Source organism: Notolepis coatsorum, assembly GCF_963971535.1.
Source record: "Notolepis coatsorum genome assembly, chromosome: 15".
Lineage (NCBI taxonomy): Eukaryota > Metazoa > Chordata > Actinopteri > Aulopiformes > Paralepididae > Notolepis > Notolepis coatsorum.
The window spans coordinates 60,753,651-60,772,385 of NC_140179.1; the positions used below are offsets into that span (position 1 = coordinate 60,753,651).

General features: G+C 47.3%; 1 protein-coding gene across 1 annotated transcript in view; it reads left to right on the forward strand.

Annotated features, from left to right (window-relative positions):
* Positions 1-18,735, forward strand: part of ryr2a (ryanodine receptor 2a (cardiac)) — a gene marked incomplete at both ends in the record, with an annotated part of 432,832 nt that overhangs the window by 182,568 nt on the left and 231,529 nt on the right. The window contains 4 exon segments of the mRNA XM_084331016.1: positions 1,958-2,090; positions 13,008-13,111; positions 13,672-13,807; positions 14,426-14,612. Of these exon segments, the coding sequence (XP_084187142.1) occupies positions 1,958-2,090; positions 13,008-13,111; positions 13,672-13,807; positions 14,426-14,612 (560 nt within the window).

Below are 18,735 nucleotides of genomic sequence, written 5' to 3' on the forward strand. Positions count from 1 at the left end.
CGTTCCTGTAAACATGTTGTGACTTGTGTATTTACCACGTGGAGAAATAAAAAATAATTGAATTCGACAATTCGACAAAAACAATATTCCAATGGCTGGTCTTGATATACTGCACGCTAACGGAGCTAACCAGCAACCGGACACTCAAGCAGATAACGAGAGCAATGACTTCCTTTCTGAGGGGTTTCAAAATAAATATAATAAACGTATTCCGCTGCTATAGACATTGCTCTTTTATTTTGAAACCCCCCAGAAAAGAAGTCATTATATTTGCTTGAGTGTCCGGTTGCTGGTTAGCTCCGTTAGCGTGCAGTATATCAAGACCAGCCATTGGAATATTGTTTTCTAAATTGGGGAGGCTTTTAATCGTCAAGGTAAGAGGATTTTAAGTCATGGTATCCATAAACTTCAATCGGTTCGGATCCTTTGACTGAATGAGAATGTAAACAAACACGGCTTCACGTAGAAATCACTGACTGCGCCCAGAGACTCGAGTGGTTAGGCAAAAAATAGTTCAGAGTATATTTGCTTAGAAAACGTAATTGTCGAATTCAATAATTTTTTATTTCTCCACGTGGTAAATACACAGGTCACAACATGTTTACAGGAACGTTTTGGAGTTGTATTTGGAGTGTATTTCGTGACTGTAGGGCACTGTAGGGAACGTCAGGCTCTAACTCCGCCCCACTTTCAGTGATGAAGCTAAGCTACGCTAACGGAGCGACTGCTCCCTAAGCCTAATGCATGCACAGAGACAAAAAGGTATGTATCTTCTTGTCTAACTCCAGGGAAGATGTTAAATAAGCTAATTTCCCAAAATGTTGGAGTTTTCCTTTAAGGTTGCGGTAATAATAAGTAATAAAAGAGAAACATAGAATACTGTACAGAAACATAAGATACTATACAAGAAACATAAAATACTATGCAAGAAGCATAAAATACTATACAGAACATAAAATACTATACAATAAAACAATGTTACAATACAATATACAAAATGACAACAATATACAAAATTACAACATACAAAATAACAATCACACAGAGCGGCTGGGTGGCGCAGCGGAGATTGCGCTCGTCACCAATGCGAGAGACTCCGGTCTCGAATCCGGGTGTCAGCATTGCCTCCGGCTTGGGCCAGCTGTCATACTAACTAATTTGGCTGAGTTAGTGGGTGGAAGTCGATGGGGTGGTAATCTGGCGTTGTGGACAGCGACTCCAACAGGTAAGGTCAGGGCGCCTGCACAGCAAAAGACAGGAAGTGGTGAAGGCAGTGCGACCTCCCACGCCAGTAGGGGGCACATGCACACAACGACCAGGTAGGGGAGCGGGGAATTGGCATAACGACTAAATTGGAGGAAAAGCACAGAAAATCAGGCAGAGAAAAAGAGGATAAAAAAAAATAATAATAAAATAACAATCACAGTGTCAGACAATAGTGGGTGGGTATTGCACTGTGTATATTGCACTTGAATGGGTAAAATGTGATGAACAAATTGTAAAGCGCTTTGGATAAAAGCAGCCATTTGCCATGCCAGCGGAATAAATAAGATACTGTAAGGCTTAACTTAACTTAACTTAACTTAACTTAACTTAACTTAACTTAAACATTTGAAAAGCACTCAGAGTGATTATTCCTGTTGTGGATGAAAATTCTAAATGTTTCCTTTCAAAAGAGACCAGACTCATGCAGTGCTATACGTATAATAAAGTATAATAAATTGCAGATTACTTTGGGTATGCAATTTGCAGGTGTTTTCTGAAAAATTTGCCCACCTGGTTAAACAGGGCCATCCTAAATAAGCAATTTCTGAATTCATGAATATCCTGTGGACTGGATGGGAAGCTCTGACAGGCGGCCAGTTGATGATCACTATGTTATTTCACTGAACCCGCCTTAGGATGTTTACAGTAAGGTCAGTCGTTTTAATGTGTTTCTATTTCTCTGTACTTTCAGGAGATCACCTTTCCTAAGATGGTGGCCAACTGCTGTCGCTTCCTCTGCTACTTCTGCAGAATCAGCCGGCAGAACCAGAAAGCCATGTTTGACCATCTGAGCTACCTACTGGAAAACAGCAGCGTAGGGCTGGGTGAGAGACACAGAGAGAGAGAGCGAGACTGAGAAAGAGAGAGAGAGAGAGATAGACTGAGAGAGACTGAGAGAGAGATACTGAGAAAGACTGAGAGACAGAGAGAGAGACTGAGAGAGAGACTTTGACTTTGACACACGCACACACACACACACACACACACACACACACACACACATACACACACACACACACACGCACACACACTCAACATAATTAATTAACCAATATTAAATATACACAAGATGACGGACACTCTATTAACTGGGAGGGGACAGCAAAGCAAAACTGAACTATTTTAACGAAAAAATTGAGGAAAATAAAAATAATCTTCTAAAAAGTCTTTAAAAACACTGGGTCACAATAATAGACTCAAGACTAAAACCACTAATCTCAACCTGAAAATAGATAACACGATCATCTCTGACAAATTGAGCGTGGCAAATTGTTTAAACACCTTCTTCACAACTGTTGCTACCACTTTGGTGAACAAACTGCCGATCCACTCTGGCCGATATGGCATACAGCACATCCAGGCCTTTTATAAGGAACTGGGTGTACGTGAAAATGATTTTAAATTGACTGAAGTAACTACTGAAGAGGTTATGAAAAAGCTCAGTATGCTGCAGCCAACAAAAGCCACAGGCCATGACAATATTCCCACCAGATTTCTCAGAGACTCTGCTTCCATCATAGCTCCCATTGTAGCCCATATCACCAACCTCTCCATCAACCAGGGTCACATCCCGCAAGAACTCAAGCTTGCTAGGGTAACCCCTCTATTTAAAAAAGGAAACAAACTAGATCCAGGTAACTACCGCCCCGTTTCTATCCTTTGTTCCATATCAAAGGTAATTGAGAGGCTGGTATATGAGCAGATAGACAACTACCTGACTGAACATAGACTATTGTACCAGTTCCAATCAGGTTTCAGAAAATCACACTCCACTGACACCTGTTTACTGTACCTGACAGATTATATAAAACGGGAGATGGACAAGGGGAACTACTGTGGGATGGTAATGTTGGACCTGCAAAAGGCGTTTGACACGGTCAACCATTCCATCCTACTAGAAAAATTGAGAGCGATAGGCTTTGATAGCAAGTCAGCCAAATGGGTCAAGTCCTACCTGGAGGGAAGAGAACAGGTGGTAGACATCAATGGCACCTTGTCCTCGTCCCTTCCAGTGACATGTGGGGTCCCCCAAGGAAGCATTTTGGGACCTCAACTGTTTTTAATATATATTAATGACATGAAATCGGCATGCGATTGCAACCTGTTCCTGTTTGCTGACGACTCGGCACTCCTGGTCTCAGACAGGGATAAATCTAAAGTGGAAAGTGTCCTGAGCAGTGAAATGAAAAAAATCTGCTCCTGGCTCAGTGACAATAAATTGTCTCTACATCTGGGAAAAACAGAGGCCATACTCTTTGGGTCAAACGCCAACCTAAAGAAATCCCAGGGTTTTAAAATTAGAGTAGGTGAAAACATTATTGAGGATAAAGAGGAGGTCACCTACCTGGGCTTTATTTTAAATAACAAACTTTCTAACGAAAAAATGGCACAAAAAGTTATTACTAAGGTCAATCAAAAAACCAAATTTTTATTTAGAATTTCCTCGTTCATAAATAGGAACGCTCTGAGGACCCTAGCTGGAGCCCTCATCCAATGTCACTTTGACTATGCTTGCACTTCATGGTACAGCAACATATCAAAACAAATGAAGACAAAGCTCCAGACCTCCCAAAACAAACTAGTGAGACTCCTGCACAACCTTCACTTTAGGACTCACCTAACGCCAGCCCACTTTAGCAGGCTGGGATGGCTTAGGGTTGAAGAAAGAGTACACCAGCTTAAAATGCTACTGGTTTTTAAAGTACTAAAAGAAACGGTCCCCAAGTACCTAGTCAATTATTTTAATAAAGTAGGAGATGTCCACAAACACGCCACAAGAGGAAGCCCCACGGACCTTGTCCCGCCGAGAGTCAGGACATGCATGGGGAAAGATGCATTTTTTTACTCTGCTACGGTAATGTGGAATGCCCTGCCAACATTTTTAAAACTCCTGAACTCCCCTCTCGGATTTAAATCCGCCCTAAAAACATGGCTCAGCAGCAACTCAAATTGGTCTTAAAATGTTACCCTGCTACCCTAATAACAAGCCATGGGTCACTAAGGACATCAAAGCCCTACTGAACGAGAAGAAGAGGGCCTTCAACGCAGGTAACAGGGAGGAGGTCAAACGAGTCCAAGGACTACAGGCCGGTGGCTCTAACCTCTCACATAATGAAGACCATGGAGAGGTTAGTCCTGGAGCAACTCCGCCCGGTGACCAAACCCCACCTAGACCCACTCCAGTTCGCCTACCAGCCCCGACTGGGGGTAGAGGATGCTGTCATCTACCTGCTGAACCGAGCCTACACTCACCTAGACAAGCCGGGGAGCACTGTGAGAGTCATGTTCTTTGGGCTGTGTTCTGAGCCCCCTCCTCTACTCCCTGTACACACATGACTGCGTGGCACAGCGGAACAACAACACAATCATCAAATTTGCTGATGACACAGTAGTGGTGGGCCTGATCTCTGCCAACGACGAGAGGGCCTACCTGGAAGAGGTAGATAATCTGTCACAGTGGTGTCAGGAGAACTGCCTCTCCCTGAACGTCAGCAAAACAAAAGAGATGATTGTGGACTTCAGGAGGTCGGGGGTCAAGGACTACAGCCCCCTCAGCATCGACGGGGCACCGGTTGAGATAGTGAACAGTTTCAAGTACCTCGGAGCCCACATATCCGAGGACTTGACATGGACCACACACATTGACAGTGTTGTGAAGAAGGCACGACAACGCCTCTACTTCCTCAGGCGCCTAAGGAAGTTCCAAGTCAGTCAGAAGATCCTTAGGAACTTCTACTCATGTACAATAGAGAGCATCCTGACTGGCAACATCACCTCCTGGTTTGGGAATAGCACTGCACAAGACCGTAGCAGACTACAAAGAGTGACACGTTCAGCCGAACGCACAATTGGAGGGGGGCTTCCCACCCTCCAGAACATTTACAACAAGCGGTGCAGGGGGAAGGCTAAGAGAATTATTAAGGACTCGAGCCACCCGAACAACTGCCTCTTTGAACTGCTGCGGTCAGGCAAGCGATACCGGAGTCTTAAGGCGAGCACAGAAAGACTCAGAAGAAGCTTCTATCCCCAGGCCATCAGGCTGCTAAACGAACAATAAACACTATGCAACAACCATCAAATGCACACAGCACACACACCCACATGCACACACTCACTTAAACCACACAAACACACTTTATATTTATTGATAAAGGATTTGCACTACAACTCGTACACCTACTGTAAATTGTACCTAAATTGCACCTCATCCCATTTCTGCCTTGCACTATATAGTATTGTATATTAGTACACTGCATAGGATCGTATATTATATGGTAACTCAGTTACGTCTATTCTGCATCGAACATTGTACATATGTCTATACTGAACACTGTGATCTCATTTTTTTTACTTCTAATTTACATGCTATACTATGTTATTTTATTTCATACTTATATTGTCTTGCACAGTCTCTGGAGCGTAACAGTAAGAAGCATTTTGTATAAAAGTATTCTGTACTTCTGTATGACAACTATTAAAGAAACTTAAACTTTGACTTCTCCAGTGCTTTTGATACCATAAGGCCTGGGCTACTGGGTGAGAAGTTGGAAGCGATGCAAGTAGAGGCCCCCCTGCTGTCCCTTCCTCTTCACTGTCTACACCAACGACTTCCACTATCGGTCAGAGTCCTGCCACCTTCAGAAGTTTTCTGATGACTCTGCGATAGTGGGATGTATAAAGGACGGTGACGAGAGGGAATACTGGGAACTGGTAGTGGACTTCGTCACATGGTGCGATAAAAACCACCTGCAGCTAAATGTGGCGAAGACCAAGGAACTGGTTGTGGAGCTGGGGAGGAGGAGGAGTGCACCTGTGACCCCCGTTTCCATCAGGGGAGTTGATGTGGACATGGTGGAGGTGTACAAATACCTCGGTGTGCACATCGACAACAAACTGAACGGGTCAAAACATGCAGAGGCACTATACAAGAAGAGCCAGAGCCGACTCTACTTCCTCAGAAGGCTGAGATCCTTCAATGTCTGTACAAGGATGTTGAAGATGTTCTATGAGTCGGTGGTGGCGGGCGCCTTCTTGTACGCTGTGACCTGCTGGGGCAGCGGACTGAGAGCAGTGGACACAACCAGGCTGGATAAGCTGGTCAGGAAGGCCAGCAGCGTGGTTGGGGTGGAGCTGGACTCTCTAACGAGGGTGGCGGAGAGGAGGAGCCTTGCTAAGCTCCAGGCCATCAGGGAAAACCCCACCCACCCACTATACACAGACTTGGCTGACAGGAGGAGCATGTTCAGTGCTAGGCTCACACTACCCAAATGCAGCACTGAACGGCACAGGAAGTCCTTCATTCCAACAGCCATCAGACTATACAATGCATCACTGTGCCTCACTGCATCACTGAGCACAGAGCGGCAGCTCAATAGTGGCAGGAGGCCGCGACTAGCGGCCTCCAGGCTCCAAAACAGGGGGCAGCGACGGCTGCCAGACATTGACCTTGGACTAATAGGAACCCAAGGAGGACAATACACTACCTGAAGCATACTGCACCTTAAGTGACACTGTGAATACTGTGAATATATATTTCATTTAGTTAGATAGTGTGGCAATTCCAGGTGTAGGGGTGGCAGAATAAACAACACACAGACAGGTTGCAGTTCCCAAAATCATACTCTTTATTTTCTTAGTCAAATAATAACGGTTTGCTGTCGGCCGGGCGGCGTCTCCGCTCTGTGGCCTTTTGCCTTGCGCTGCTACGGGGGACTGAGAGGAGGCTCCTCGGCTCCATTAAGTCCCCCCTCTCCAACAGGCGCACCGCGCCGTGATTCGCTAATCAGGTAATCACTCTGATGGGTATTTAGTGACAGGTGCGTCCGGAAGCGGACGCCCAAACATGGGCAGCGCCCAGCCATTGGGTCGCCACATAGCGCCCATCAATCACCAAGCCCAGGGGTGGCTTGGGGTTGCCACAGTACCCCCCCTCCAGCTCCGACCGTCGGGGAAGAGCGTCCGACGCCCAACAGGCATCCTTCCTGGAGAGGGCGTCTGCGTTGCCATGCGCCACCCCTGACCTGTGAATGACAGAAAAGTTAAATGACTGTAACTCCAGAAACCATCGAGTCACCCTGGCATTGGTCCCCTTTGTCTTGGCCATCCAGACTAGGGGGGCGTGATCCATCACCAGCGTGAAATGCCTCCCCAGCAGATAATAGCGGAGCGTCTCCAGTGCCCACTTAATTGCCAGACCTTCGCGCTCCACCGCAGAATAGTTGCGCTCGTGTGGCAGCAGCTTCCTGCTCACATATAAAATCGGATGTTCCTCACCCTCCAGTTGCTGGGAGAGGACCGCCCCCAGTCCCACCTCTGATGCGTCTGTTTGTACCGTCATCTCCTTGTCGAAGTTCGGGGAGATCAGCACCGGTCCCGAACAGAGGGCAGTCTTGAGGTCCTCGAACGCCGCCTCCGCCTCCGGTGTCCACTTCACCGTGAACGGCCGCCGCGCCTGGGTCAGATCTGTGAGGGGAGCAGCGCGAGCAGCAAAGTTAGGGATAAACCTCCTATAATAGCTCGCTAGCCCATTAAATGTCCTGACCTGCTTCTTGGTTAAAGGGCGAGGCCACTCCCTTATTGCATCAATCTTCCTCTTCTGCGGTTTCACATTGCCCCGGCCTATTGTGAACCCCAGGTACTCTGCCTCTTCTAATCCCAGCCTGCATTTCTTTGGGTTGGCGGTGAGACCCGCCTCCCGGAGGGCCCCCAACACCGCTCTCACCTTTTGGAGGTGGGTGTCCCAATCTGACGAGTGGATGATAATGTCATCGAGATATGCGGCTGCATACTCCCGATGGGGCCGTAGTACTCTGTCCATCAGCCTCTGAAAGGTAGATGGCGCCCCATGCAGGCCAAACGGGAGAACTTTATAATGGAACAGCCCATCTGGGGTGGAGAAAGCCGTCTTCTCCCTTGAGGCGGGGGCCAGAGGGACGTGCCAATAACCCTTCGTCAGGTCTAGTGTCGTGATAAATCTGGCCAGGCCCAGTCTGTCAATGAGCTCATCCACTCTAGGCATGGGATAGGCGTCAAACTTTGAAATTTCATTAAGCTTCCTGAAATCATTACAGAACCTGGTTGTTGAGTCGGGTTTTGGCACTAAAACAATAGGACTGGACCACCCGCTATGAGACTCCTCAATTACTACCATCTCCAGCATGACCCGCACTTCTCTTCTGACTGCCTCTCTTTTTGCCTCTGGGATACGATAGGGCTTCAGCTTTACCTTGTCTCCCGGGCTGGTAATGATGTGGTGCTGGGCCAATGTGGTGCGGCCCGGCGTGGCCGAGAACACGTCCCGGTTCTGTTGGACCAGCTCCCGAAGCTCCTGCCGTTGGGTCGGGGACAACTGTTCCCCGATGGGAACATCGGCCGCCTCTGCCACCTGCTGCGCAAAAGGGGGAAGAGGGGGGGGCGAGAGCAACACATCCCGGACATGCCATTTCTTCAACAGGTTAACATGGTATAACTGTCGATGCTTCCTACGGTCGGGCTGGTGGACCTTGTAGTTGACGGGACCCACTTTCTCGATTATGTCGTAGGGTCCCTGCCATTTGGCTAGGAATTTGCACTCTGCTGTCGGTACCAGTACTAGGACTCGGTCCCCCACATTAAACTCCCGTGGCTGTGCGCCCCGGTCATAAATGCGCTTCTGTGCGTCTTGGGCCTGTTGCATGTGTTCTCTCACCACTGGCCAGAGCGCCTTCATCCTGTCTCTCATTACCTGCACATGCTCTATGAGAGACCGGTGGGGCGACGGCTGTTCCTCCCAAATCTCCTTTGCGATGTCCAGGAGACCCCGCGGCTTGCGGGCGTAGAGCAGCTCAAATGGCGAGAAGCCAGTGGAGGCCTGTGGGACCTCACGCACAGAGAACATCAGAAAGGGCAACAACTGATCCCAATTCTTCCCATCCTTCTCCATCACCTTCCTTAGCATGCTTTTCAGGGTCTTGTTAAAGCGCTCGCACAGTCCATCCGTCTGTGGATGGTATATGGAGGTTCGTAGCTGTTCCACTTTCATTAGTTTGCACATTTCTTTCATGACCCGCGACATAAAGCACGAGCCCTGATCCGTGAGAATAGAGTCGGCAATTCCCACCCGACTAAACAAATGAAAGAGCTCCCGTGCCACAATTTTGGCCGTCACCGTGCGTAACGGGATGGCTTCGGGGTAACGGGTAGCATAATCTATGATTACCAGTATATACTGGTGGCCTCGGGACGATTTAACTAGAGGGCCCACTACGTCGAGGGCAATTCTTGAGAATGGGGTCTCAATGATGGGCAGCGGGATCAGAGGACTTTTATATTGTACCTTTGGTGCTGCGCGTTGACACTCTGGGCAGCTCCGGCAATAGTCCTCTACCGCTCTCTTCATGCCCGGCCAATGGAAACGCGCCCTTATGCGCTCCATGGTTTTGTCCACGCCCAGGTGCGCTCCGAGGATATGTGAATGCGCCAGCTGGAGTACAGTGGGAATAAAGAACTTCGGTACCAGCAATAGATCCCTAACCTCATCATTCTTTTTTACAACTTGGTACAGCAATTGTCTTTTTATTGCAAAGTGAGGATATGGCAGGTTACTCACCCCCTCCACGGGATTTCCATCTATGGTCTTGATATTCGCCCGGGCCTGCGTTAGGTTTGGGTCTTCCAGCTGGGCCGTTCCGAACTGACCCGCCAGGTCCCTCCCCACCTCGTCCGCCTGGGGGAACTCCGCAAAGGGGTCCTCGTCACTGTTATCCGTCTCGGGGCCCGCTTGGGGCGCTGGCGCGTCGTCACCCACACCTGATGCCGTCTCCGTCTCACTCCCCGGTATATCCAGGGGTTCCGGCGCGTCGTCACCGACATCTGAGGCCGTCTCAGTCTCACTCCCCGTTACGTTCAGAGCACACACCTTCGGCTGACGTAACCCTTTCTTCTTCCTCGGTTTACCCGTAGAGGGTGGGGTGCGCGGGGAGATGACGGCTGAGCACAGCTGGCGATACAGGGGGCAGTCTCGACCAATCAGCAGCGCTACCGGCAGGTTAGGTATGACGCCGGCTGTCATCGAGCAGACCCCCTTGGTGGTTGTCAGGGTGATCGGCGCTGTAGGATACAACTTTGTGTCCCCGTGCACACAGGACACTGACACTTGCGGAGCCTCTGCGTCGCAGTGTGCCAAATGGGGCTGAACCAGCGTTATGGCACTACCCGAGTCCAGGAGCGCTACGGCATCTTTGTCGTTGACGCGCACGGGTAAAAGTGTCGCCGATGTTTCCTTATGGGCCCAACAGGCTGCGCCATAGTTGCACGTCTTTCCGCGGGGGTCTGAAGCTGCCGCCGATGGCATGGACACATCCCGGCCTGGGCAGTTCCACGAGAGATGCCCGGGCTCGCCGCAGTCGTAGCAGCGTCTTTGGTCCTGGTCGAACAGCGGTCTTCTTCGGGGTAGTTCGGGCTCACCTGCGTTCCCTACCCGGCCCCTTGGGCTGGGCTCGTCGGGACCCCTCCTTGTTCTCGGCCGCTCTGGCTTTTCCCCTCGCCCCCCTTTGAGTAACTCCCGCGTTACCTGGTGGGCCTCCACAATATTCACCAGCTGCTCCACGGAGCGGGGGTCCGCTTGACTCGCCTGCTTCTTCGAGTCATAGGGGAGGGCTCGGACAAAGCGGTCCATAACAATCCGTTCCAAAACCGTGGGCCCTCCGGGGTCAGTCATTAGCCAGGCTCGGCTTGTGCGGACCAGGTCGTGCATCTGGGAGCGCGGGGAGGCCTGTGCATCATACACCCAGTCATGGAACCGCTGCGCGCGGGACTGCAGACTATGGCCGTACCGGGACAGAATTTCCTGCTTTAGCCGAGTGTAGTTCCCGGCTTGCTCCGGTGGCAGGTCCTGGTAGGCCTTTTGTGCATTACCCGACAGGAAGGGGGCCAGCAGTCCCCCCCAGTCGTCTTCGGGCCAGCCCTCCCGGCCGGCGGTGCGCTCAAACGCCAGGAGATAGGCTTCTATATCCTCCTGCTCCGTCAGCTTGGGGATGAAGCGCCCGGGGTTAGGCCGCGTCCCGGCGGCCCCTTCCTCCTGCCGGTGAGCGGCCATCCGCTGGAGCTCCGCGTGGATCATCCCCGTCTGTTTCCTCTGTTCGTGCAGGGCCTCTTCGTGCCGGGTCTGTTGTTCCATGCTCGCCTGTACAAGCTGCTGCACCAGCGCGTCCATGCTTTTTCCGTTATTAAATTTATATATATATATATATATATATATATATATATATATATATATATATATATATATATATATATATATATATATTTTTTTTTTTTTTTATTCTATTCTGATAAAGTCTATTGTTGTTTATTCTGCACCCCTGATTGCCAGTAGACTATGCCCGCATTCTCCACCACTGTGGCAATTCCAGGTGTAGGGGTGGCAGAATAAACAACACACAGACAGGTTGCAGTTCCCAAAATCATACTCTTTATTTTCTTAGTCAAATAATAACGGTTTGCTGTCGGCCGGGCGGCGTCTCCGCTCTGTGGCCTTTTGCCTTGCGCTGCTACGGGGGACTGAGAGGAGGCTCCTCGGCTCCATTAAGTCCCCCCTCTCCAACAGGCGCACCGCGCCGTGATTCGCTAATCAGGTAATCACTCTGATGGGTATTTAGTGACAGGTGCGTCCGGAAGCGGACGCCCAAACATGGGCAGCGCCCAGCCATTGGGTCGCCACATAGCGCCCATCAATCACCAAGCCCAGGGGTGGCTTGGGGTTGCCACAATAGTTAAATTATATTGACCAAATTGTTTACACTGCTGTGTTGTTTTTTACTACCTGTACCCCCCCCCTTCCCCCATGCTCAGTATATCTTAACTGTATTTATTTCTGTATATTTTATTTCATTTTTATTCTATTTTACTCTACTCTTATCCTACGCAACTTGATTGATTTGTGTTATTATTCTAATTCGTGACCTGTCCTGTCTAAATGTTTAAATGTTGAGCGATTTGCAGTGTCAAATTTCCCATGGGATAATAAAAGTATTTCTATTCTATTCTATTCTATCCCAACATTTATCTTCAGCATAAATACATTTGACAGTCAAATGCATACGCTCTGGGGGAAAGAGCGTGAACCTCTGCATGCGTTAGGTTCCCCCAGTGAAACTCCTCACTGTTAGGTGAAAAGAAGCGGCTGGCGACTACACATGTATCGGAGGAGACATGTGGTAGTTCTACACCCTCCCCAGGTCGACAGTGGGGCAATGCTCGCAACGACCAGGAAGGGAATTGGCATAACAACTAAATTGGGATGGGTGAAAAATACAGAAAGCCCAAAAATAAATAGAATAAAAAAAAAATGCGGTCAAGGCGAGCTGCACTCACTGGCTGGTTCAAACTAACATACATTGTTTTACCAGTAAAATACATTTATACCCAAGACTCATTAATTAAAGTGATTTCGTCTCCTCTCCTCTCCTCTCTTCTCCTCTCCTCTCCTCTCCTCTCCTCTCCTCTCCTCTCCTCTCCTCTCCTCTCCTCTCCTCTCCTCTCCTCTCCTCTTCTCCTCTCCTCTCCTCTCCTCTCCTCTCCTCTCCTCTCCTCTCCTCTCCTCTCCTCTCCTCTCCTCTTCACTCCTTTACCCATTTCCTCTCTTCCTCTCTTTCTATTTCTCCTTCTCCTCCCCTCCTCTCCTCTCCTCTTCTATTCACTCCTCCCCACCTCTCCTCCTCCCCACCTCCCCACCTCTCCTCCTCCCCTCCTCTCCTCCTCAGCCTCTCCCTCCATGAGGGGTTCTACTCCGCTGGACGTGGCAGCAGCCTCAGTGATGGACAACAATGAGCTGGCCCTCGCTCTGAGAGAGCCTGACCTGGAGAAGGTACACACACACACACACACACACACACACACACACACACACACACACACACACACACACACACACACACACACACACACACACACACACACACACACACACACACACACACACACACACACACACACACACACACACACACACACACACCAATGAGCTGGCCCTCGCTGCAATAAAAAAAAGAATTATCACAAAAAGGACAGCTTCGACCTCAGAGGGTTCCTTCTCCACCAACATGGAATGGATATAGCACCTAATTTTAAACGATATTTAGACCAAAAAGACATTGGTCCAGACCCCGAAAAGTGTGTTAAAGAGTAGCAGGTTTTCCCTGCACATTGAGGGCGTGTCACAGGTTGGAAAGAGAGGATGGAGAAGGCAATTGAGAAATCATCTGAAAAAGAGTGTATCGTGGTCTGCTGCTGTTTACTGTTATACAAAATGAAAGAGTTAATCATCTCTCTCTCTCTCCCTCTCTCTCTCTGTCTCTCTCGCTCTCTCTCTCTCTCTCTCTCTCTCTCTCTCTCTCTCTCTCTCTCTCTCTCCCTCTCTCTCTCCAGGTGGTGCAGTATTTAGCAGGATGTGGTCTCCTGAGCTGTGTGATGCTGGTATCTAAAGGATATCCTGACATCGGCTGGAACCCTGTGGAGGGAGAGCGTTACCTGGACTTCCTGCGCTTCGCCGTCTTCTGCAATGGTAAGGTCAGAGAACCTCTAGTGAAGAGAGATGACACATTAAAAGACATGTCAATGGTAACATTAGAGATACTTTGTCTTTATGTACATATTAATAATATAACTCTGTACAGTACATATATCTGATTAGCACTACACTCTAATTTACTAATTTATATATTTAATTTCATTACTTTATTTTATATGCTGTGTGATTTGATTTGTCTGTTTTGCTTAACTCTGTGTAGACTCGGCGTGTCTGTAAATGAGGGAAACCTCAGTTGCCTTTCGAGTTTAAATAAAAATGTAAATACAATTTGCACTCTGGTTGGATGCCAAACTTGTTTTTGTTGTACTGTACTGTATAATGAATACATTTGAATCTAATCTAATCTAATCTAATCTAATCTAATATTTACCTCAATTTCTAAGAAAAATAGCCACATTCTGACGAAACCTCTACATCTCTCATTGGGGTGGGGAGGGCAGTAGCTATATAGTAACTAGTTTACTAGTGTAAACACAGTGCAGCACCATGCAGAGCTCTTTTGCCTACAGGTCGCTGTTTGATGGCATTACAGAGTCTACCTTTAAAAAGCAGGAGGAAGTAAAGATAGTGTTTTCTGTCCTCTCCCCTCAGGTGAGAGTGTGGAAGAGAATGCCAACGTCGTGGTGAGGCTCCTGATTCGCCGGCCAGAGTGTTTTGGCCCCGCCCTCCGTGGTGAGGGTGGTAACGGGTTGCTAGCGGCGATGGAAGAAGCCATTAAGATCTCTGAAGACCCCAGCAGGGATGGAGCCTCACCTACCTCAGAGAACAGTAAAACACTGTAAGTTACAAACCTTAGAGGATCAGACACCTACCTCAGAGAACAGTAAAACACTGTAAGTTACAAACCTTAGAGGATCAGACACCTACCTCAGAGAACAGTAAAACACTGTAAGTTACAAACCTTAGAGGATCAGACACCTACCTCAGAGAACAGTAAAACACTGTAAGTTACAAACCTTAGAGGATCAGACACCTACCCCAGAGAACAGTAAAACACTGTAAGTTACAAACCTTAGAGGATCAGACACCTACCTCAGAGAACAGTAAAACACTGTAAGTTACAAACCTTAGAGGATCAGACACCTACCTCAGAGAACAGTAAAACACTGTAAGTTACAAACCTTAGAGGATCAGACACCTACCTCAGAGAACAGTAAAACACTGTAAGTTACAAACCTTAGAGGATCAGACACCTACCTCAGAGAACAGTAAAACACTGTAAGTTACAAACCTTAGAGGATCAGACCCCTACCTCAGAGAACAGTAAAACACTGTAAGACTCAAGATTCAAGATTCAAGAGATTTATTCATCACATACATACACGAGACATGTAGTGAAATGAAGGTGGCCATGCCCGCCTTGATTGTGCAAAAAAATACAAATAATAATAGAATAAAATAGAATAGATAATAAAATAGACATGATAAAAGATCAAATGCAATACAATGCTAAGCTTACGAATTAAAGGTAATGAGTCCTATATACACTACTATACAATATACTATACAATATACAGTTAGGCTATATGTAACTATACTATACTAACTATGCTAACTATTAGGGGTGTAATGGTACACAGAACCACGGTTCGGTACGTACCTCGGTTTTGGGGTCACAGTTCGGTACGAGTTCGGTACAACAGGGAAAAAAATATTTAGAATTATTATTATTTATAATAATTATTATTATTAAATATAATTTTTTTTTTAGTGCTGTCAATAGATTTTCTCTACTTAAGATCAAAGTTTGTAACAGATATTTACTTGAGTAAAATCATGGAGTTAATGTAGAATCAACGCAAAGAAAGTATATTTAGATTCAAAAGCTATTTTAATAGCTTTCTTTAATCTTTGAATACAGTTTCTCTCCTCTGAAATACAAATGTTCAATAAAACCATCAACATTGACTCAGCTTTAAAGACCTCTTTCTTATATCCGCGGCTCTAACAGAAATAAAAACAACCCAGGCCTATGTTAAAGTGCAGATTGGCTTAGAGGACGATAATGTCTTGTATGAACTACCAGTAATATAAATCATATTCAACAAAAATGTGTTCCATCTTCATGTCAGATGATTTTCAAAAAGGTGCATGAGTCAAGGCAAAAAAAGCAAAGATACTGCTGGAAGTTCAGAACATTGAAAATGTTTCACTCCATAGATTAATCTACCACATTTAACGCTTTAAATTATTTAAATTAATCTCCAAAGTTAAAGCATTAACTTTGACAGCCCTAATTTTTTTATTAAGTTATACTTAGTTCGACCTAGGCTTGGCGCGGTAGTCAGTCAGTGATAACGGTGTCATTCTTGTGTTCAGGAATCCACTTGAGTAAATTAATTGCCTAGTAGTGCCCCCTCCCCCCACCGGTCCCCTATACTTTCACTTTCACTTCTAGAGTAGATTTTACTTCACGTGAAGCAGAGACATTGTTACACAGCAACGAGACGACAGGATTTATCAATATGTTGGATTTAAACACCGCAGCTCGACTGGAGAGGAGCTCAGAGGACCAGTCCAGATCAGAAAAAGTACGTTTGCGTTTTTCTCTCTCTCGAATCAGTTGTGAAGGGAAAGTAGCGCGTAACACGTTGATGTGCGTGTGTGTGTGTGTGTGCGTGTGTGTGTGTGTCTGTGCAGAGTCCGTGGTTAATTTGTTATGTCGGCTTGTCATCCTGCCTTTACAAGCTTCAACGTTTTATTCATCATCTAAATGTGGCAATAAAAGCTTGATATTCAACGTTAAATGAATGACCTTCTGTGTTAAGACTGTTAGTAAGCCAGTGTAAAGTAAAGTAAAGATATTGAGCATACATTTGTCAAATGTGCAAGTGCAACCCTAGTTTCACCTAGTGGTATGATGCGACGTATTCTTCGTATGGCTGGATGTACCGCACCGTGACGCCCGTACCGTAAATTTGCGGGACGAATACACGTACCGTTACACCCCTACTAACTATACTATACAAAATACTCTGTTACAAACTTAGTTTAAAGGATCAGACAGCCTACCTCACTAAAGCACTGTAAGACCATACCAGTATAATTTCAAGTTCAAGTTCTTTCAAGTTCTTTAATAGTTGTCATACAGAAGTACAGAATACTTTCATACAAAATGCTTCTTACTGTTACGCTCCAGAGACTGTGCTAGACAAGATAGTATCAAATAACATAATAACATAATATAGCATGAATTTAGAAGAAGAAAATGAGGTCACAGTTGTTCGGTATAGACATATGTACAATGTTCTGAGTTACCATATAATATACAATACACAATACTATGCAGTGTACTAATGTACAGTACTATCTAGTGCAAAGCAGAAATGGGATGAGGTACAATTTTAGGTACAATTTACAGTAAGGTGTACGAGTTGTAGTGCAATCCTTCATCCATAAATATAAAGTGTGGGGAGTGGGTGCTACAGTGTGTTTGTTTAAAGTGGGTGTGTGCTATAAGTGTGTGGAGTGGGTGCTACAGTGTGTTTGTTTAAAGTGAGTGTGTGCGTGTGGATGTGTGTGCTATGTGCGTTTGGTGGTTGTTGTTGTGTAGTGTTCATTGTTCGTTTAGCAGCCTGATGGCCTGGGGATAGAAGCTACTTCTGAGTCTTTCTGTGCTCGCCTTGAGACTCCTGTATCGCTTGCCTGACCGCAGCAGTTCAAAGAGGCAGTTGTTCGGGTGACTGGAGTCTTTAATGATTCTCTTAGCCTTGCCCTTGCAACGCTTGTAGTAAATTTTCTGGAGGGTGGGGAGCCCCCCTCCAATTGTGCGTTCGGCTGAACGTGTCACTCTTTGTAGTCTGCTTTGGTCTTGTGCAGTGCTATTCCCAAACCAGGAGGTGATGTTGCCGGTCAAGATGCTCTCTATTGTACATGAGTAGAAGTTCTTAAGGATCTTCTGGCTGACTTGGAACTTCCTTAGGCGCCTGAGGAAGTAGAGGCGTTGTCGTGCCTTCTTCACAACACTGTTAATGTGTGTGGTCCATGTCAAGTCCTCGGATATGTAGGCTCCGAGGTACTTAAAGCTGTTGACTCTCTCAACCGGTGCCCCGTCGATGCTGAGGGGGCTGTAGTCCTTGACCCCCGACCTCCTGAAGTCCACAATCATCTCCTTTGTTTTGCTGACGTTCAGGGAGAGGCTGTTTTCCTGGCACCATCCCGCCAGGACCTTGACCTCTTCCAGGTAGGCCCTCTCGTCGTTGGCAGAGATCAGGCCCACCACCACTGTGTCGTCAGCAAATTTGACGATTGTATTGCTACTCCGCTGAGCCACACAGTCGTGTGTGTACAGGGAGTAGAGGAGGGGACTCAGAACACAGCCCTGGGGGGCCCCTATGTTGAGGGTGATGGATGAGGAGGTGCAGTTGCCTGCTCTCACCACCTGGGGTCTGCCAGTCAGGAAGTCCAAGACCCACTGGCAGAGGTCATAGCCCAAGCCCAGGTCCCTGAGCTTGGCTATGAGTATGGAGGGGACTATGGTATTGAATGCCGAGCTGTAGTCGATGAATAGCATTCTCACATAGTTCCCCTGCCTCTTGTCCAGGTGTGATGCTGCTGTGTGCAGCACATGGGATATGGCGTCCTCCGTGGACCTGTTGGGGCGGTATGCAAATTGCAGGGGGTCCATGTTGATGGGGAGGGAGGAGCAGATGTAGCCCTTTACTAGCTTCTCAAAGCACTTCATGGCTATGGAGGTGAGAGCTACAGGGCGGTAGTCGTTGAGGCAAGCAGGCTTGGATTTTTTGGGTACAGGGATAATAGTGGACTTCTTCAGGCAGGTGGGGATGACAGCCTGTTCTAAGGACAGGTTAAATATGTCAGTGAATACTGGGGCCAGTTGGTCGGCACAGACTTTTAGGACGCGGCCGGGGATGCCGTCTGGACCTGCTGCCTTCCTGATA